We start from the raw sequence: 22,959 nt of genomic DNA, 5'->3' as shown, positions 1-22,959 counted from the left end.
ATTTAAAAAACAAAGGAAAATGAATTACCACCGGATAACTCAGGATAGAAGGCCAATGTTTCAGATAAAGAATACTTGGTCTTGAGGAACCTAGCAACTGTAATAAATGTTTCTGCCCGTGGGAACTTTGCAACACAAGCTTTGAATCCATGAACATGAAACCCTATTTCCAGGTCGTGAGTAGAATCAATGTGGAAAATAGAAGCATTGTTGACCTGAAGACATTTGTGCAAAGTATAAGCTCTTAAATTGACACACTTCAGAACAACTAAAGAGGCTTAAATAGGATAAATTATATAAAATATATGATTGATGGCAGATCAAGTCAATGTAAACTCATTACAAACCTCTGAAAGGAGTACAGAACGAGTAATCCCACCACTTTCTATTTTCAATGACACTTCCCTTGGTAGATAGTTTTTCACCAATAAAGGAGTAGTTAGTGTTACATAATGGATGGATCTTTTTGACTGCTGAAGATTATGAACTTTTTGATCACTATTTTCAACTGAATGCCTCTCAGTCTCTTTGATATGGTGAGATGAACCTTTCTTTGGTCCACCAAATGAAGGAAGGCTGATATGTTGAACCGATATGCAACAGCGGAATGGATCACTACTGGGATGAGATGGATAACAAACAAAGGATCTCAAAAACCCAAGCCTATTTTCTTGTGAAAGAACATTTGAGAGCAGATGTGCTTCACTCCAGAGGAAACTATTACCAAGTGGACGCCACCTCATGCGACCAGCTTCGGCCAAATGCAAAGGCAGCGGAAACTCTTGACCAGGAAAGATTGGATCTAGTACCTAAAGAAGCCCACATGATTAGAAAATGCTATAAACATTCATCATGGCATGAAATGGAATTATAATACCTTTGGGGATACACCAAATGGAATATCAAACCGTAGCTCCAATGGAATTGAAGTTGCATTCAAGAGTATGACCTGAAATCATCAACTATAAGGAACAGCTAATAAAACATTAAAAGGAAGACCACCAAAATAACGATGAACTTATGCATACCGTTGAGTACAATCGTATTAACTTGCTGTAACGCTGTATTGAAACATCAAACACCACAGGAACAACATATGCACTATTTGGATCTGTTCTACATTTCTCTTCAATCTTTTGATTGTACTTTGAAGCATCCTCACTTTTTTCTACTTCTATTTTCTCTGATGATTTAGAAAAGTTAACTTCAAAGTAACTAAGACCTACAATGTCCATTGAAATAGGTATGGAAGGTCTAGATGTTCCATCAAGTTGGATGGAAATCATATGATGTACCACACCATTAGATTTCTTCTCATTAAGCTTGTCAGAGGACTGAGATGACCTATAGCGAAATACTTGATCCTCTGGAGTTTCATCAAGGTATATTGGAAGAGATGAGTCTGGTTGCACAATATTTCCTTCTGTCACTACCATGGTGTCCAAATCATCCGCATTAACTACTCCACGATATACCTGAAATAATAGAGGCAAGGAAGTTTCATTTTGTAGTATATAGGGAGCATATCTTCTGGTATATGCATTGTCAGTGGTTTGACAGCCGAAGAATCTCTGACTTTCAGGAAGATCATTCAACCCAACCTGATCCCTCACATCTTTAATCAGCTCATTTCCCCTGAAAATAACCTTCAAGAGCTAAATAAGTCAGTAATCTTGCTAACAATAATAATATGCACACAATTGATAAGCACATACTGCACACTAGGTAGACCAAACAAAAGGTTCTTGAAGTACATCCGATCATTCACCATCATAATAAAAAGGGAAGTTTGAATGCACCAAGCTTTGTAAAAATTAATTTCAGATACGACAAAATGAGTAAGGATACTGAATGTCTCAACCTTAAGCCATCATGGTGAATGTTTAATTCCTAAACTACTACTTAATTAAGGTTTCAAAATAATAATAATAATAATAAAATTAATGACCTTAGAAGAATATAGGACGATGTTTAGTTGCATACCTCGATAAGGGGCTCTGTAACATTCAAATTAAGTTGTGCTTCTGATTTCAGCTGGACATCTGTCACAACAGAGGTGTTCTGAAGAGCACTCTGCTTATTCTTTCTAATCATGTTCAACTGAAAACTCCATGGTTCTATAAAAGGCTCCCACATGACCTGAATTCATTGTGTACAACCATTAGAGAATCATTCATTTGCAGTATAGAAATCATGCTGTCACTACCGAAATGATGTACCTTGTTAATGTTATTGTAGTTCACCAGTAAGTCACCTGCAACTGAAGAATCCATGGTGCTTTCAGTTATGCTTGCGTATAAATGTGAATTCTTCAGAAGGATCTCCAGGAGAGGTCCATTACAACTCCACTACATGAACATAAAAGAAGAAATATAAGCACAAAAAGGAAACATTCTCCACACTCCAGGAAGGAAAATATAATGTAACACAATCAATCATCCACTATTAGACAAATCAGCACGAATATTTAATTAATTATAATAATGCTATGTGTACACAATTGAAAAATAAGAATAACACAAAGGAAGAGACTAGAAGATGAGCTTCAATATATATCGGACTGGAATAAGGGCATTGAGTAGGTTTTCCATGAATTATAAAAAAAACTCACTTTAAATAAAAATATTATAAAAAATATCTTTTTTGTAATTTGGCTCTAAAAATAACTATACTAATTTTAGGATTTTGTTAGCATGTGCCCTAAGGGCTCATGTTAAGATGCATTAAATACACTACAAGAAGGAAAAAAAAAAAGTAAAGTAGTCAAATATGTAAAATTCCCCTGTAATGCATTTAATAAGTCTGATGATGATACTTAACCAAAAAAAAATTCCGAAGATGTTACTTCCTTGGACTTAACCTACAAAGAAAATGGCATTGGATAGGTGCAACCAATAGCTAGCATACCCTTCCATCAGTTAGAAGCAGAGAAGCCTTCTTTAATTGCACGTCAACAACCAAGCTATTGAATGAAAATTGAGAAGACCCTGCTTCAGGAATTTTGAACCCAACATCATGCCAGAAGTATAATATTTGATGTGAAAACCACACATCCAAACTTTCAATGTGAATCTCAGTTGTGGCATGCTTCTCCTGCTGTTTGTCACATATCTCTGACAACAAATTAACTTGAACCAACTGGAAGAAAGGCCAAGAGAGAACTCTGTGGTCCTCAATGGTTTCAAGCATTCCTCTTATCTTTTCCACTTTAGATTTCAATTTTGCATGCTGGCCACAAATAACTAATTCAGTATCTCTACTATGCAGAACAATTGCAATATATTTACAGTGTTTTGCTTTAAGCATCGTTCTTTCTCCAAGAACATCAGAAGAAAAGTCCCATGGATTTTCCTCCTGAACTTCAGCTTCCCTACATTCATCAAATACTTGTTGTTTAACCAAAACAGGGAAATGAAATGATACGCCAATATTTTCTGATTTCACAATCAGCTGAACAGAATCTTGCATGCTGTTTTGAGATAAAGTAGAGCATGACAACATTGGAGATTCAGGGTCATTTTCAAAAACAGAAACTGAGACATTTCTTGTCTGTTCCACTGGATCTGGATTTAAATTCTCTGATGAAGCATTCATGAATGAAGTTTTAGCTAACTGTCTCACAAAGGTACCAAGAAGGTCAATGACTTCAGTCCAGTCTAACAAATGTAACCAAACATGAAGAGAAGGCAGACCAACTAGAAGCTCACTTTCACCTTGATCTGATTCGGAGAGGTGGATGACAAGACCAGAAGAAATTGAACCTTCAGAGGTGCACTTCAACAAGGTAACAGAAGTATGAAATGAATGTAGTGCTAGACCAGAGAAATCAACATCCAAGCATAAGGGTATCTCGTTTCTGAACAGTGCTGAAGAAGTAAGTTTCATATCTGCCTTAGCAATCAGTTCTGATGAAACAGCGTGTCTTCTCCTTGACCGATATAAATTTATTGACAATGAATTGACACAAAATCTAACTTCTGTCAAGGTTATACTTGATACATTAGGCACAACTAAATTGCCATCTTTTAGACTCCTCTTTAACTGCAGAAAGTGCAAGACATCAGACGTGAAACATTCAGATTCCCTACCAATTGATAACAGCTGATTTATGGCATTCAGAACTGCTTCAACTCCACAGAAAAAGAAATCATCTGTCAACATATAAGCCAACAAAAAGATTAATTTATAGTATCTATAGCCACACACACACACACACACACACACGCACACACACACACTATCCTACCTTCAGCAATAACTTGGCAGTTATGAATTCTCATCATGATGCATGTCGGAGAAGGAGGTGCACAGAAAGGCTTACTTTCACATGGTATTCTGATCCATAAATCAACGTCTAGTGGTGCAATTAAGGAGATGTTTCTGCGTCTCGTATCTTGATCAAGCTTTACAGAAACTTCTCCCTCCTCCTTGAGCAACACTAGTGACAAAGATATATCTCTTCCGAATACATTTACAAGATGGACAGTATCCACAACTTTATATGATGGAACCGTACATTCAGGAGGAATGTCCTTTAGAGCGCCTTCCGAATGATTCGCTGGCTTGAAACTGCAGTATAGTTGTCGAAGTTCAAGATGTAGAGAGTGATTGTTACAGCTTTCCACGGGTAAAATCAATGTTGAATCAAGTATCTCAAACTTGTGTATAATATCGTAATTGTCGTTTTCAGTATCCTCATACTTGTGGCTTCCAGCAACATGTTGCTCATTTCCATTTGAATTCCAATCAGGCAAAGAGAAATAACCAATTAATATGGAAAGAAATTCGGGAGATAAAACACAGCAAACATGCTGAATACTGATGCTAAATTCAATTTGGGGATTTAATGCTCCTCTGCTTTCTTTTCTCAAGCGAAAATTAAGAATAGGAGAAAGATCTGGCACAGAATAACCCCAAAGAAACTCATGGAAATCCCAGGTGGACCAAGATGAGGAGAGAAGTAATCCCTCAACAGAAAATAACAGATCCAAATACTCAGTGCCATGGACAGTCAGTAAAGATTTAGTGATTGGCAATGTAAGAGTTCCTAGAATGCAGGAAGAATCATGGAAGTGTGCTCTAATTCCATTGAGATTCAAATCAATAACAAATAGATCAACATCATAACAACTCCCGGATGGAGGAGATATATCAATATTGGATGGAGGTCTCATTGCCGGGTAATTAAACATTCTAGACCTCTTCCTCAAATTGAATTTTGGGCTTCTAACAAATTTCCTATCCCTCACATCCAGAATTCTCCTCCACTCACGAATGCCATGAATAAGGGACTGCTCAAGGCTACTGAGAGAACCTGAATTTTGAATCGTAACAAATGGAAAATGATCCAAGGGTATATTTGCCAATGGAGTTGATCCAGCTTCATAGAAGTTCGAAAATCCAAACTTTCGAAGGTCAAAACAAGATTTCAGTACAGCCTCTTTAATTTCCTTACTGGGATCAGAGGAGTTCTTGCCATTACTAGCTGCTGAAGAAATACCATATCCAGACAATCTATCATAAAATTTAAGCAGAGAACCAAAAATATTAGGGTACAAGTGAATATCAACATCATTCAAGCATACTGTGTACTTATGGTAAACTATGCCGACACTTCTTCGATCTTGATAATGCAAAAGAAAGCATCCGCCAGCTGATGCACTTCTCTCACCACAATCATCACTTGGAATGCCAATTCCTACACCCATGTCATGCTGATGTGAGGAGTTCACAGCAGACATATTTCTGGGTGAGCACAATACATGGCTATTAGTCTCACCACCCGAGGTACACATGCTGATCTCTAGAATCTTGATACCGACCCAGTACTCCATAAATTCCTGAAAAGCATACCTGCAATTCAGATTAGATACAGTGTCACGTACATGGATGCATTTCCAAAGGTGTAGGGAAAAAAGACTAGGCCGGTTACTGAATGATACAAACCCTTCTAAGAAGGGAACTTTCAGAAAACATCAAGAATAAATACAGTAGAACAAAAGAAATTATGAATGCTTGTGCAGTGATTAAAAAAACTATGAGATGGTGGTAGGTAAGTCTCCATCTTTCTCTTTTTCTTATTTCTTTTTTGATCGATAAGCCTGTTTTTAATGAGATCAATAACTCAGTGCTGGTAGCAATTGAACCCAGGTTTATGGTATCATCTCCCATAGAATTTACCAACTAAGCTAACTGGAATATGCGGGACCCTCCATCTTGTTTCTAGAAAATAATGGCCAATAACAGTAGTATTACCTTAATCAATCAAGACACTTTTTTTACAGTTGCCACTTTCTTAGAACAAATCAGCTACAAAAAGCCAATCCGTAAGGAGAAGAGGTTTTGGCTATCAAAAGAACCCTATCTTGTGCAGTATGTCTTTTTAGTGAAATGAGGGACAGAGGAGGAATATAGGCATTTCTTGAAGTAGATAATCATGAGGGATTTCTGAAGACTGGGCGATCAGGTAACAATGATAATAAGAAAGCGGGGAACTGAGGGTACATGTTTCAACAGAAAAGGAAATGACCCAGAACAACCCAGCAGAGTCTTCTCCTAAATTACAAAGCAAAACACAGGCAACTTTTTTCCCAAAATCTGTCGGGAAAAGTGCCCTTCCATTTTGTAGACAAGTTCCATGTGTCAAAGGCACGCTAATCCAGAGATGTTCTTGCATAGTTTTTGCTTCTAACAACTGATATTTTTCCAACGATAAAACTAATAACTACAGGATCACCCTGTCAGGCAACTGAAGGGACAGATTTATGTGTGAAGCTCACTTGACATGTTTCTACACCCAAGGTCTCATACATGCATGCATGCATGTGCTAACGCACACATGCACAAGAAGAAAGCAAATCAAAAGAACTAGCAAACATAAAAGTTTTCTACAGAACATACTGAATGTCCAAGTCTCCCAGTGCAAAAATGAGGACCAAACTATTTTCTGCATCATCTGCAAGTTTGACATGAAATCTAACACTCTTCAAATTAGCAGCGATAGAGAACCAATAAGAACTAGAACCCCTAGTCTTTCCTTGGATCACTGGTCCTGATTTTGATTTTGGGACCTCCAGGAATGCAATCAATCCCACAGCTGCACCATATATTGATTCTGAGAAATGCATAGAAAGAGATGACACAGAAAAATGGACCTGAAATGGAAAAAAGAAGAGAGCTGAGCAGCCAAATATTATCTTCTTGGTTTAAAAAATGCATATATAAATACGATAAAACAGAAATTGATAGGAGAAACCAGTATGAAAGTTGTTTTAACAATAAAAGAAGTTGCCCACGCAACCCTTATACATGTTTTGGATAGATTTGGCTAGCATATGCCAAACCTAATTGTCCTTGCCTAGATAGAAGTTGCAGTCCCTAAAATACAGAATCACAGTTAATCATGACAGAAACCTAAAGAAGAACGGGCATCCTCAACATACCAACATAATACATCATCAGGAAGATCAGTAATTCTACCTTGACGTTCAGTTGCGAGCACGATGAAGCAAAAACCCAAATAGAAGTATTTTGAATGTAGCTTATGGTAAGCAGATTTTGAAATGGAAGTGCTCTTGTCAAAAATCTATGACAGAAAAAGATGAAGATAAAATTTGAAGTATTCAAGAATGTAACCGAAAAGTTTCTATTTAATTTGAAAATTCATGAAGAAGTAAGAATCAGCATGAAAAATGCTTAGTGATTGATAATTACTCATTGCATTAAAAGACTAGAAGAAGTAAATTATCTGGACTGCTGATGAAATTGTGCAAGTTACAAACATGGAATGCAAATGAACACCCTATAACAAGCCTTAAAAAATTTCCCAGTCATCCATAATATCTCTGTATGATCCCAGTACATATCAATAAATAATACTTCAATATATAGGAACATACCCAACAAAAAGTTTCTTTTAGGGGTTAAATGGAACATATTTGCCATATTTTTAGTGTTGACTAAGCAAAAATAAAAATAAAAAAGCTAATTTCCAATGTAAGCATTTGGTCCTAAGTCCTAACAATGGTAAACAAAAAATGATATGATACTCACACAGAAATATATAGATCGGACCATAAATATTTTTATCATGCCAATCTACAAAGATCAGTACCTCCCACTGTTTCAACATCGATTCATCTACGATGATGCAAGATGCCAAGGTAATAGAAGCACTGAATCTCTCTAAAATAGATACCACTTGAGAACAATTAGGCACCATTAAATTCACCTGCAGGATATCAATTTCAATAAAACCATTTCAAGGTCGAAGAGCTCAACAGTTGAAATGCATATAAAAAAAACAGAAATCTAACCTCAATATCGGTTAATACAATCTCAAAGTGATCATACAGATCTGGAAGCTGGACACCCAATGACGTGTCATTGATAGATGTCAAGCATACAAAGTTTTTGAACAAAGAGTTATGTTGATCTGCATTTTCTGATGCAGTAGATTCTGCCTTAACCATAGATCTGAAAAGAAGAGAGCCCAATTCTAAAACCTGCAAGATATAGTGGTTTAGATATTAGACAAACTTCAGTAGACCAATGAGTCATTCTATATTAACACACAAGCCTATAAGTTGACTTACATCCCTGCGTGTATGCAGCAAAGAATGGACAGATCTGATGTAGGACATCTACAATTCTAGTTAGAGTTTTAGTAGGATTTCTATTTGTAGTTCTAGTAGGATTTCAATTTCATAGTTATATTAGGAGTACAATTCCTTGTTAGTTTATAATTTGTTTTAAAATTTGTTTTTATTATTTAGATTCTAATTAGAAGTGCTTAGAAGTATCTAAATTGAGTTGCAATAGGATTAGAAAGTTGCTATTATGTTATAGATAGGCTAGAAATGTTAATTTTTAATATTTTAGTAGGATTATAAGTTGTTATGATGGAGTTATCTATATAAGGAGTTCCAAATTTTTAAAAGATTTCAGATATTTTCCTCTTGTGGATTCTAGTAATCCTACCGATTGAAGACGGTGATCTTCTTCCTTGTTTATAATCGTGATTTACTTCACATTCCGTTATGTCAATTGGTATCAGAACGAGAATTCCTCGTTCCTATGGCAACTAAAGACGGATTAAGTTCGACAAATCTCATGGATGATGCTCTAGATCATCGAGTCATAACCATAGTAATCTTTGAATCCTTCCAACGGGAGACTCAACGGTCGTTGCAAACTATACATACCGTAATTGAGCAGTTGACTCAGGCTTTACATAAGAATCAGATCCAAGGTAACGAACGAATCATACCTAATGATAGAGATCAGCATGTTCAAGGACCAAGGGTTATGACCATTCGTAGACGAGCCCATGAAAGTGAGTCTAGTGATAAAGAAATTGATGCTATAGTACTTCAACATGGTGAATGAAGGGGTGTAATGCAAGATCGAGACTTCCGTATTGAGGTTGATGTTCCTTCTTTCAACGGTCAACTTCCTATAGAGGACTTTCTTGATTGGCTTTTGGAGGTAGGAACATTTTTTTGATTACATGGACATTGTAGAAAAAAAGAAAGTTAAGCTTATAGCTTACAAGCTTAAAGGAGGAGCTTCGGCTTGGGGAGAGCAGTTGCAATTGTCACGAACTCGACAAGCCAAAGCCCCAATCCGAACTTGGCAAAGAATGAAACAACTATAGAGGGCACGCTTCCTCCCTATGGACTATGATCAGGTACTATTCCAATAGTACCAAAATTGTCGCCAAGGAAATCACTCAATCCAGGACTATGCTGCTGAATTCTTTTGACTGCCAGTCCATAATGATCTTACTGAAACAGAATCACAACAAGTAGATAGGTTTTTGGGTGGATTGCGCGTGGCCATCCAAGAAAGGGTTTCGTTATAGCCTGTATACACTCTAAATGATGCAGTTTAGTTAGCAACAAGAGTTGAAACCCAATTGGATCGTCCAAGTTGGCGGAATCAGGCCTCTAGGAAGATTGTGACCACTACGACAATATGGAAATCGGAACTGAATCGAGGTAAAGCACTGTTTCGAATAAATACCCAAACGCATATTACAAATCGAGATTCGGGGAGTAGTCAAGCTAAGTCAATTGCAAAAGACAACACTAATCGGGGTTCATCTTCAAATACTTATGCCCACCAATCAACCAGGACATCGCTCTAACGAATGCCCACAACATCCAGCGGTCAATCTAACAACTCATGCTGAACTAGTAAATGATCGTAGACTAATGTATACACCAAGGCAATAAATCGATCCACAAAGACATAGCATCTTCAGGACTAGGTGTACAATCATCCAAAGGGTTTGTGATTTGATAATAGATGGTGGCAGCAGTGAAAACATTGTGTCTAAAACCATGGTTGACAAGCTATAGTTGAGGACCAAGAAGCATCCCGTCCCATACACAATTGGTTGGATCAAGAAGGTAGGTGAAACAAAGGTAACTAAAAGATGTCAAATTCCATTTTCAATTGGAAAAGTTTACAAGGATACGGTTGCTTGTGATATAGTTGATATGGATGCCTGCCACATGCTACTTAGTAGACCTTGGCAGTATGATGTAGATTCTACCCATAGAGGCAAGAAAAACACTTTCATGTTCTATAAGGATGGGATTAAAATTGTCCTTGCCCCTATGTAAGGAGAGAATCGTCCCAAAACTACTAAAGTGAAAAAGCAATCCTTTCTAATTGTTAGTAACATCTTACAAGAGTCCAAGGAAACAGGAGAGATGTATGCCTTGGTAGTAAAAAGTAAGGAAGATAAGGTTCTGGAAGTCCCTAAAAGGGTGAGACCTTTGCTGGTTGAATTTGAGAGGATTGTACCTGAAAACCTTTCAGATGAGCTTCCTCCTATAAGAGATATTCAACATTGTATTGATTCGGTTCCTGGTGCAAGCTTGCCTAATCTACCACATTATAAGATGAGCCCAAAAGAGTTTGATATCCTGTAGAGTCAAGTTGGAGAATTGATTCATAAGGAATTGATCAGGGAAAGTATGAGCCCATGTGTTATCCCAGTTTTGTTGACTACAAAAAATATGGGAGTTAGAGGATGTGCATAAATAGCAGAGCCATCAACAAAATAACCGTGAAGTACACATTCCCTATATCACGACTAGATGACATGCTTGATATGCTAAAAGGGTCTAAGGTATTTTCTAAAATAGATCTAAAGAGTGAGTACCACCAAAGGTTTTTTTAAAAAGGTTTCAGACCTTTTCCTCTTGTGGATTATAGTAATCCTACCAATTGAAGATGGTGATCATCTTCCTTGTTTATAATTGTGATTTATTTCATGCACCGCTACGTCAAGATCTGTCAGTGTCCAACAATAACAAAGTGTCCTACACTCTCACCCTAAGTTATGTGCCAACAGTCCCATAAAATCCACTCCATGTAGAGAGAATTTTTTTATAATAATTTTGTCCATGCCAAGTATGATGAACTTAATAAGCTAAATTTCTTTTTTTTTTATCAGTAAGCTTATGAGGCTGGGGGATCACATCCTTTCATTAAAGAAATGAGAAATTACAAGTGGATACAAGTATAAGATTTTGACTTTTTTCTAACAGTGAGAACAACACATTTTGAAATTGATTTGCATCATTCCATTCAATCACATTAGATGAATCTAATCCTAACCATTATGCGTAATCAACACCATGGTTCAAAGTTGCATGCCAACGTGGAATGTTTTGGCAGAACATTCTGGTTTCAGCAGAGACCAGAATAAAAAATTGATCCCGAAACATTGAATGTTCCAAGAATGTTTTGGTCGAAACCATCTTGGTTTTTTCAATTGTATCAAAATAAGATTTTAAACCTAGAACAACATAAAAATTTCCTTCTAGAAGAATCCATTTTGAGTAATACCACATGAAGAACAAGTGATCACTCATCAACTTCCAACCCACACAGTACACACCTCGATGGATCATAGAAGCCACTCTTAACTAGATTTTCAATAGTCATGATCTTCTTATTGATGGCCAGCCATGTAGAAAAGGGATGTTTGTTCACCCTATTCTTATGGCAAATCATACTAGCTCATTCCACCTTATTTTATTCTTTCAGCAGATAGCCAGCCATGCACTTGCTATCAATGGCGGAATCTATCCAAATGACTTGGTCCGATTTGTTATGTATTATAAGCATATTAATACGTTCATATAATCACCATCATCAATGTTTCAAATACTTGGATACATTAGTGATTTATTCATCAATATTTAAAAAAAGTAATACCATGTAATGTAGTACTTAATAGTTTCTTCATTTGAGCCAGTATTTTACATCTCAAGGTGTATGTAGCTAATGTGACCTTATTATTCTCATTTGCATGTAGAGTATTATTAATTTTCATTGTTGAGTTATCAAATACTTGCAAATATGTGTAACAGAACATTGTTGATCTTCATTTCCACTTCCTATGGTTGTTTATTGTACTTTGATAACTTATGAGTTTTGCTTTAATGCCTATTTTATCATTTCCCACACTTTTAATAAAAATTTCTGTTGAGTTTAGTCCCACATTGGACACAAATTGCCTTGTCTCTCTCCTTATAAGCTCCTGGGCCTCTCCACTCATAGCCAATTGGTTTTGAGTCAGACCCCCAACTTTATCATGGTATGTTGGAGATTTCGATGTTTTAGGAATAATAATTGTTATTTGAATTCAAAGTTGTTTGTTTCCGTATATTTAGGAATCTTATCACTTCAGAGTTTGAATTATTTTAAATTCTGGTTTGATAAGATTTGGTTCCTGTTTTTTAGGATAAGTTTGTTTTTCTGTTTGCTGATTTGTTTCCTGATTTGTCCATAAATTATCTTGTAAATTGTTCACTTTGGAATAACAATCAGAAGACTTTTTCTTCTTCATATTGCGTTCATGGTATCAGAGCAGGCATTTCTCTCCTCCACGTCACCCAGTTCATATCTCCACGTGCTTTGGCCAAGTCCGGCACACACGTGCGCACATTGAGCACAAATTGTCTTGTCTCTCTCCTTATAAGCTCCTGGGCCTCTCCACTCATTGCCAATTGGTTTTGAGTTGGACCCCCAAATTTATCAATTTCTCATAGCAAAATGGTGGTGATCTTCATTTTCATACTCTATATGGTTGTTTATTGTATTTTGATAACGTAAAAGTCTTTTCGTAATGCTTATTTATTTTATCATTTCCCACAAGTTCAATGAAAAGTTGCTCAATATTTTTTGTCATTTCCACAACATTTTCATCATTTTTGAAAACAGAATAAATTTCCACACTTATCGAAATATTTCCTTTCCCAGCTAACCAAAATAAACAATGAAATCAAAATTCTGTTCTTTGCCTCCAGCTATTACTTTCATTAGGCCACCTTCTACAATTCCACTCAAAGATGATGCCTTATGATTTTCTCCTCAGCATTCAGCCCCCATTCTCCTCTTTGGCGTCTAGAGCTTTGATGGCATTGAGAATTCCCATTTTCTTCCCACTAACCCTACCAAAACTTCCATTTCCCCAAGTACTTTTGCAATGGTTGGGTTATCTCGCCAACTACTTTCATTTCTTTTAATTCATAGAATATAAATTATACCTTTCAAAAAAAATGATTGTTGCAAAGGTAGGTTTGCAAAATAAATATATTATAAGGATTGCTAAATAATAATATGAAGCCTTATGTCTTTAGGAAATAGAATTCACACCTAAATGACAAGAAAATAACCAAGCACCACCTAATGGCGGCCTTGTTTCGACAGAAGGAATAATAGTAGTCAAAAAAAGCCATTACAACATGATCTGCTAACATGCAGTATTAAACAAAGAACTTACCATGATAAACGATTCGGAATCCTCAGTTTCCCAAGGAACTTTTATGATGATATTGCTGAAACTGATATCCCAGAATATTTTTGTATGATTTGACAGAATATATCTACAGAAAAAGGCATATAGCAATTCAGATATATTCGAAATAAATACCACTATTATCACTAATATTTGGGATAAAGCTAATCAAGGTATGCTATAATTTAAATGGTGATGGTGAAACTCACTCAGCTTTCGATAGTAATCTAGCATTTATGTCTTCAAACCCGTTAAGTGATGTGAGGACCTGGAGTTTGACAATAAGTAGTCAAATAAAAACGAAGATACAAAGATGAGAGTACTTTACAAGTCCATAGCAAACCCCAAATAGTTGGGATATGGCTTTGAGGACTATGATGATGAATTTATAAGTACTTTCTACAAGAATTTTTATTCTTTTTATTGTTTTTTATAAATTTTACCAATAATTTATAATTAATTTTTATGCAAGAATATTCCGGCTGAGTTATAATATTCGTCGAAAACTTTCCACCAAACAGTTATAATTTACTATTCATCAAAATATTTTGCAAAATCAATAGAGATTTCCACTGAAATATATACAAAAGGAAACTGGCTGTTAAATCTTATGTTGAGCCTGGATGAAATGAAAAATTTTAGGTATATTTAGTGGAAATATGTTGAAATTTAATACCATGTCCTTGACACGAGACAAATTAGACAAAGACCCAAGTCATCATCCAAAACATGGTTCTTATGATCCATAACCACATATTTATTATTCAATCCATAATTTAGGAATGCATTACAATCACAGTATTGCATTTCAACATATTTCAACAGAATATTTTCCTTTTCTTATGTTTAGACACAAAATCTAACCAACAATTTCTTTTTGTATAAATTTCAGTGGAAATCATATTTATTTCACAAAGTGTCTTGGTGAATAACAAGTTTCAACCCCAAAATAAGAAAATTTTAGATATAAAAATGCAAGATTTTGATGGAAATATTTAGGTGAGTTGACTGCAAAATCCCTTTTTTTTTAATGGGCAAGTTGGACTTGAACCCACGACCTCAAAGTTTCCTTGCAATGTGTCAAACCAACTGAGCTATGGGTCTAAGCCCACAAATTCCTTTTCAATACAAATATTTTAAAAATATCGATAAAAATACATAAATATAATAAAAATTATAAATTACTTGTAAAAAGGACTTATAGATTAAACATAATTGTTTTTTTTTATAGGTTATAGATTACACATAATGATAATATTCACAAATAAAAAATTGCACATAATATTCATTCATTAGTATAACTGACTTATGATTAGCTAGGTATCTAATATTTATAGCATCTTATTTTGTTGTATTTTAAGAATGTTAGTACTCTCATATAAGCACAAATATATCACTTATGTTATAATTAGTTGGATATATTTGTAATTTCATCGACATACTTAAGAATAAAAAAACATAATAACATGTTAATGCAATACTTAATAGTTCCTTCATTTGAACAAATGTTTTACATATTAAGGTTTATGTCGTTAGTGTGGCATAGTTATTTTCATTGCCATGCAAAATATGTTATTTTTCACAACAGAGCTTTCAAACACTTGTATGTGTACCAAAACATTGTTGATCTTCATTTCCACACTCCATATGGTTGATCATTGCATTTTGATGACTAAATGAATTTTTTTAGTTCCTATTTGATCATTTCCCAATGAAAATTTACTTAATATTTTTGTCAATTCCACAAAAATTATATTAATTTCACACTGATCGAAATATTTCAATTTCCAAGTTGTACAAAATATACACAAAAAGCAAAATTTAATGACCTTGATTATCATGAAGCTTTTTACTACTAATATCCAACATGCTTTAAAAATGTGGGTCTTATCCTTAACCAAGTTTCTGGTCAGCTCCCAAACCTTTTCTTCATCAAAAGGTCTTTCCGACAACTCCTATGATTGTTAGTATCAATTGGGAGATCATCGAATGTAGATCAAATAAATTCCTTAAGTCTTCCTCATCTAAATCTCTTCCTTCAACCTTTGACATAGATAGATAGTTTGATCTCTAACCAGTCACTACCAAATTGAAGAATTTTGTGTTGTCATCCCCTTCCTAGGTCATTTCACTTCAGGTTTTTTGCTTCCAACACGTTTCCTCCTTCTTGACCACAATTTTGGTTTCTCGTTTCTTCCCTTACGGACTTCCTAGTATTAAATTTGACCTATTTCCACGAATTGTATTGAAATAATTACATTTCACAAGGCTCAAGTTGAATATATTTTGGTGGAAATCATCATTTATTTGGCAAAATATTTTGAGTAACAAAAATTACGACCAAAATAATAAAATTTTAGGTATAAAAATCCAATATTTCGATGGAAATATTTTGTTAAACCGTGAAATTCAACTGAAATATTCTTTGTTGAAGAAATTATTTATAAAATTTATCAGATCCAAAAGTTATAAATTGCTAGTAGAAAGGACTTGTTATTTATACATAATAATAAAAAATTCACAAATAAATATATTACGGTATAAGCACACATGTATGCAAGCGCACACTAGAACTCTAACGTTGTAGAAACTTATTGATCATTCAATTAAAAATGGGAAACTTAAACTAAGAAGATCTTAATTACCAAACTCTAGCTGACCAAACGTGGGACTGGTTCAACCAACACTGAAATATCCTCTTTAAGATTATACTCTCCAATATGAGATGTTCGACCAGCTCAAGAAATCCTACGCGGGCTGAGCCTTGAGCCTTGGGCCTTGTTGGACTATTTAATGGACTTTCTAATTTCACATGAATTAAGGGCCTGATCAGGAGGTCCAGATGAACAAAACAAACTCTGAATTTCAGCCTCAATTCAGTGTATAGATCCGACATCACAACCCCAACAAATGTAGGAGGCCCAAATATGATCGCCGCACTGGTACTTAGAAAACAAACTTAGTCTCATCATCTGATTTGTCTATCGTTTTCACAACAAAACAGTTCCGCTTTCACCATGATCGAACATTATTGATTCAAGGAGTGGATTCAGAACAAAAGATATTTCCCCTTTTTACAATCTAGTGGGATTTATTTTCTTCCATTAGTCTGTATATTTTACTTCCTTTTCCCCCATGTTCTACTCTTAATTCTATAGAACAAAATGGGCAGTGCTGTACATGATGGTTTGACATGCTTTTCCATTCTTGTCTTTTTTGTTTGATCATACTTGACAATGTTGTACATGCAAAAAGGAGATAGAGCTGGAGTTGAGATCTCAGAAGATATATTAACTCGAGTTAAAACTGTACCACCAATCTTGAATGATACGAAAAATGGAAAAAAGAAACCCAATGTTCATAAAAGTACATGGAAACGGAAAGAGAAGAGTATAGGCACAGTAACTTACTCTTTCATGCTGAAACTGGAAGCAACCCAAAATATGATGAAAGTCCAAGAGATTCAGTAAGAATTGGGAATCATAAGTAACTTCAAACGGTTGAAGCACAACCTAAACATAGACATTATATCATATGAAGTTCAATTACAATATTGTCCTTTAGAAATACCAACTTTGAATAAGTGAAAAATTGAAAAGATGTGCTTCCAACACTTATTGAACATCATTTGCAATAGGGTTGGAAGCATAGTCACCAAAGTCGCCGACTTTTTCAAAAATTCACGTTTAAATTGCGATTTTGAAGACTGGCGATTAAATCCTGACTTTTTGAAAGAGTCGCAATTTAAACAAAAAAATATGTGGATTTTTTTTTTCTTTTGTTGAACAAGCTATTTTAAAAGGGTTTGTTCAAAGACCATTTATTCTTAAGTTTAAAATAGAATTTGATGATATAAATGATAACATCACTTAGTAGAAAAAAATATATTGTCTTAACACTACTTCGATTTTTTCCCGATTTTTTGTTTTTTTTTCGAGTTTTTCCCTTGCCGACTTTTTCCCGAACCCCGACTTGGTGACTATGGTTGGAAGGTAGTGAAGTACCTTCAGTGACAATTCAGAGTCATGATTTGTTGGTGCCATATCCACTTGGACAGTAATAGAAGGTTGCTCATTCTTCAATAAATTTTCCTCAGTGAAGGCCTGCATGATCAAATGAAATTAAGATAAGAAAGGAGGATATTTAGAATTTGTTTGGCACCATGTCAAGAAGGTGAAGCAGCATGCTTATCCACCGTTCAAAATTTCATGCTGTTCCATAATGCTTAAGCAGAACAATCCAGTTTCAGAAGAAACCAGAACCGAAACATTAAATGTTTCTTGTTTTCTCCATACTGAAACATTGCCTCGAAACGAAATTGTAAACCTTGAACCCCACTTTTTACTTGTAGAAATGATAGATAAGTTTAAAGAGGAGAAGAAGAATCTTCACTCTTTATAAACCTAGAGAAAGCTGACAATGGAATTCTCAAAGCCTCAAGGGATGATGATCTCTTGACAAAATGCCTAATTTGTAACAAAGAGGTATCCAAAAGGACCTGTATGTTGGTTCCATTTGGTTGACCAAATAGAGGAAAGATTAAGGATGATGTCGCCTATAGGAACAATCTAATTGCTAACGGGGAATCCAAAAAGACCAAATGCCCAATTAGTAATTTCCCCTTGAATGGCTCCTTTTACATTTTAACTAACCTGAAAAAGAATTTCACCTGTTTGAGTACGACTAGTAAGTCTTGAGAAGGAAGGAGGCCCAAATGGGCAAATATTGAAATCATTAAGGATGTACATTGATTTGGAGTTGGCAGGAAAAAAAAAAAACTAGGGGGCTGGGATATGACCTTGTTCTTAGAAAGTATGGTCATCCTTGAAAAGTGACCTTTTGAATTTATTATAAATGATTTAGATACCAATTCAAGAGGAAGACCCTTAGCCAACCACAAATTTTTGGGGTAAGATTATTTACACATTATAATGATGACTCAAGAGGACGACCTTTGATATGTGTAGTATTCAGAAAGCATAATATTATGTTGCTTGATGAGAGAGGGGGGCAAACTTGAACAATGGAGGGGGGCCTTGAACTCTTAAGGGCTTTACAAGAAACAGGACCAAGATGAACAAATGAGTAAAAATCTAGAAAAGGTGTGCATGGAGATTGGGTGTTAGTTAAGGTCAATCACCGGGTGATAACTAATAACCCAAAGGAACCATTTATGTAATTTCTATTTGATTAACCAAATAGAGGAAAGATTCAGGGGAATGTCGCCTACAGTAGTGGCTGAGACAGAAATCATGGTAGAAATCTATCTCAGGATATGTCATGGTTAATTGAAACATAAGATGTCATGAAAGAGACATACAAGACAAATCAAGTTCTTATGAGAGAATACAGACCTATAATATCTCATTCTAGACTCTGACTCAGATATCTTGGTCTAGAATCTAAAACATTCCAAGAAGAAACGAGATTTTAAACCAGGATGACCAGACATTTCAAAGAGGTGTCAGAGGTCATGATTTTGGGATTAGGGTATTGGATAGTCATGAAAAAGGAACAAATAATTAGGAAGAGAGACGAAATAAGAAATGAGGGCATTCAGGGGAGCCATGGTTTAGTCTCATTAGGCAATAAAACAAAAGAGAATTAAGTAGTTGACTGAGATGGTTTGCTTGTGTATAACAAAGGCCATTGAAGGCACAGATGAGTACCTTGTGGATGTTGAAGTCTCTTAATGACAAGGTCAACGCCAAAGAGAATGTGGATCAAGGGACAAGCCAACGGTTCAAAGAAACACTTATAATAGAAGGATGTGGACCTAGAAAGAATGGAATAGCAATTCTTGGAGCCACATAGCCACTAGAGACAGCTCTGATAACGATGATGAATCCATTGTGGTAGTGCTCACAATGATGAATGCATGAAATACATTAATAAGCATTACTAAAGTTCCCCACTACCAAAAATACTAGTGCCAAAGAGAAATACATACCTTTTTAGTAAGTAGAATGACTTTCTTGGTATATGGGTCAACCATCTCCACTGAGTTAACCAAAGAAAGAATGGACCACGATTCTTCCCAAAGATTACATTCAATAATTACTTCATCAAAATTTACCCGAACAGTTTCCTTGTTATATGTCCTGAAAATTAAAAATAATAATATATCAAGAATGCAATTAAAATTTGATTACCTATCAGGAAAAAAAATCAACTAACCTAAGTACCGATATATGGATACCAACATAGAAAATGTGGGCAAATGGCATACAATTCTATTTCCTTAAATCCAAGGCATGAATAAAAATATAGGCATCCAATCCAAGGTGTCGATGCCCTCCTTTCTAGCATTTTTCAATTCAGAATGATTCTTTTGAATTTATACTATGTATATACATCCAACATTTTGAAGGTGTTAGTTTGATAAGTTGTAAAAGCTTGTAGCAAGGTTCAAAATTTCATCTCAACTCAAGATCAAGGTACAAATAGAAAATTCAACGAGATGGAACGAAAAATTCCAAAACATTCCCAAGCTATAGTGACCTGAAAATTCAATACAAATCTCAAGGAAATTTGTAGTCAAAATTTTCAGATTTTGATAGAAAGAGCCTTTTGATTAATTGACTTCACCATTGGATTCAGGGGAAAGGAAAAGATCAAGAGGAAAGGAAATAAGAACAAAGGAAAGCTTAAGAAATGGGGAATTCTAAGGAAACTTGCAACAAAGGTAGAAAGCAAATCCCAAGGGGTTTGCTCAAATGACAATTTCAGACCGACAAGCGGTAAGTGCATGTAGCTCGTGAGTTCAATACCCAGTATGCGCATTAACTCCCCAGGCGTCACCAGCGAGAGTGCTCCCTCACTTACCTGGTGCGTGTGACGTGCGGGCGTTGCACATGCCCCAGGACTAGTCCACCCAGTTATTTAGAAAAAAGATAGAAAACAAGTTCAATGATTAGCTGTCAAAATTTCTCAAATTTATTGTTCAAAAAAATTGTGTTCATATTGATTATCTTATCAAAACCTCATGCATATATAATTGCATTGTGGTAGAATTGTGTTGTTTCCATTATTGATAAAAGTTTTTAATTGAAATAAAATGTTTTGGAAAAGTATGCAAATCTCAATATTGCCAACAATACCTATTTTAAAAATAAATTTAGACTGGTTCTAAAAATAGATTTCATATATATATATATATATATATAGATATATGCACACATATTTAATTGGCATTTATTTAGATTGGAATACAAGTATTTTAATTACAAATGATTGGGATTTTTGGAAGGAAAAAATAAATAAATATATATATATATATATTATATATATATATATATATATATATATATATCTATATATATATATATATATATATGGGGACGGTTCAGCAGCCCTAAAGTTTGCCAAGTTTGGTGCCAAACATTATTCAAAATATGGGTTAGAAGCTTTGGAATGAGCTGATTTTTTGTGAGGATGATCTCTATGATGAGGAGATCATCCTCACCAAAAATCAGCCTATTCCAAAACTTCTAACCCCATCAAAAGTGATTTACAAAAATTGGACGGTCCACGATTCTTCAACTTGTAAACTAGGGTTAGAAGTTTCAAAATGAGCTGATTTTTTGTGAGGATGATCTCTTCCCCGTAGAGATCATCCTCACAAAAAATCAGCCTATTCCAAAACTTCTAACCCCATCAAAAGTGATTTACAAAAAACGTTTGGCACCAAACTTGGCAAACTTTAGGGCTGCCGAACCGCTCCCTATATATATATATGAATTGTGCTTGGAATATGAGAATGAGTAGTTCTCCACTTATTGGATTATGAGAACAAGACCTTCTCTTCTATAATATTGAGTGACCCCAATGATATGATGTTTTATATTGGTTGAGATAAGGAAATGGAATTTTGAAAGAGGATGGAAAGAAAGAAAGAAAGAAAAAATAAGACAGGGGGCTCATTACATAATTGATTTGATAATGTTTTATTTGAAAAGAGTTTTCAAAGATATTTAAAAAGAAAATGTTATACACACACATATGTGATATTTGGGAGAATAGCATAATTTATGATATTCAAAAAATTCCAATCTTTTATGAAAACAGTTGTATCTAAAGACGGTCTTCGTATGGTATAGAGATGTTTGAGGTCCTCATTGTATTGCCTCATACGCTTAGCCATAGAGAGTTTCTCCTGGACTTGTTAGTGATCACTAAAAGTATGCAATCCCCAAACGATGGACTATGCATTTGGATCAATGACCAACCTGAGATGAATAAATAGTTACCCAAGTGGGGTACGCTAGAATGGCCACAAAATCAAGAAATAATGATGGAGATACACACCGAAGTTAAGTATCGGGACATCGATTTGCAATAGTCAAAGCGGTTATATCGACGTATTCATCAACGCTCTTATCGATTACACCGTCATGTTCGTACTATATAGCTCTTGTAATGTTTTTTCTATTTATTTCAAATGGATATTTATATAATTGATAGGTTGGTTGACTTTATTATTTTAGTATGTTCTCAGTGTAAACAAGTGTTTATTCAAAATCCTACATATTTTAAAATGTTTAGTAGGATTAACCACCCCCTTAGTTGAGTGGAAAAACTACAATAGAAAGAGATTGGATTGAGGAAAGAAGAAGAGAAGATGAGTAGAAAAGGAGAGAAGAAGAATAAGAGAAACTGGAGATCATGAATTAACTCTCATGACTCCTAGAATTCTTTTATTTATATTAATAGAATCTAGAAGGACTAAAATACCCCTACACATTAAAAGAAAAGACTTTCAACTAGATAAGAATAATAAAATGACTATTCTACCCTTTCAACACTCCCCCTCAAGTTGGTGCATAAATGTCTACCATGCCCAACTTGCATAGAAAACCATGAAGTTGAATATTGTTAACTCCCTTGGTGTAGATATCTACAAGTTGATTTTATATCTTTACAAATGGCATGCATATGACCCCAGATATAATATTTTCTCTAATAAAATGTCGATTAACTTATATATGCTTGGTTCTATCATGTTGACAGGATTGTGAGCAATACTGATCGCTGCTTTGTTATCACAGCATAACCTCATTCACAAGAAAGCCAAGTGCTTGAAGGAGAATCTTTAGTCACAACATTTCACATAATCCATGAGCCGTAGACTTGAATTCTGC

General features: G+C 35.0%; 1 protein-coding gene across 4 annotated transcripts in view; it reads right to left on the bottom strand.

Annotated features, from left to right (window-relative positions):
- Nucleotides 1-22,959, bottom strand: part of LOC147388379 (vacuolar protein sorting-associated protein, putative (DUF1162)) — a 91,074-nt gene that overhangs the window by 19,509 nt on the left and 48,606 nt on the right. For 2 of the 4 annotated variants that reach the window (XM_086420414.1, XM_086420413.1), the window contains 16 exons: nt 19,770-19,920; nt 17,824-17,922; nt 17,230-17,331; nt 14,029-14,087; nt 13,805-13,907; nt 8,316-8,504; nt 8,114-8,230; nt 6,901-7,154; nt 4,247-5,853; nt 2,908-4,151; nt 2,220-2,348; nt 1,984-2,139; nt 1,029-1,646; nt 878-949; nt 348-809; nt 29-215 (listed from right to left, as the gene is read on the bottom strand). In XM_086420414.1, the coding sequence (XP_086276540.1) occupies nt 29-215; nt 348-809; nt 878-949; nt 1,029-1,646; nt 1,984-2,139; nt 2,220-2,348; nt 2,908-4,151; nt 4,247-5,853; nt 6,901-7,154; nt 8,114-8,230; nt 8,316-8,504; nt 13,805-13,907; nt 14,029-14,087; nt 17,230-17,331; nt 17,824-17,922; nt 19,770-19,920 (5,549 nt within the window). The remainder of the gene's footprint in view (nt 1-28; nt 216-347; nt 810-877; nt 950-1,028; nt 1,647-1,983; nt 2,140-2,219; nt 2,349-2,907; nt 4,152-4,246; nt 5,854-6,900; nt 7,155-8,113; nt 8,231-8,315; nt 8,505-13,804; nt 13,908-14,028; nt 14,088-17,229; nt 17,332-17,823; nt 17,923-19,769; nt 19,921-22,959) is intronic. The other 2 variants (XM_086420415.1, XM_086420416.1) reach the window with 2 other exon arrangements.

The sequence above is a fragment of the Akebia trifoliata genome, chromosome 13 (assembly GCF_017979445.1).
Source record: "Akebia trifoliata isolate Shusen 1 chromosome 13, ASM1797944v1, whole genome shotgun sequence".
NCBI lineage: Eukaryota > Viridiplantae > Streptophyta > Magnoliopsida > Ranunculales > Lardizabalaceae > Akebia > Akebia trifoliata.
The sequence above is the reverse complement of the archived record's forward strand: the minus strand, read 5'-3'. Positions and strand labels throughout refer to the sequence as shown.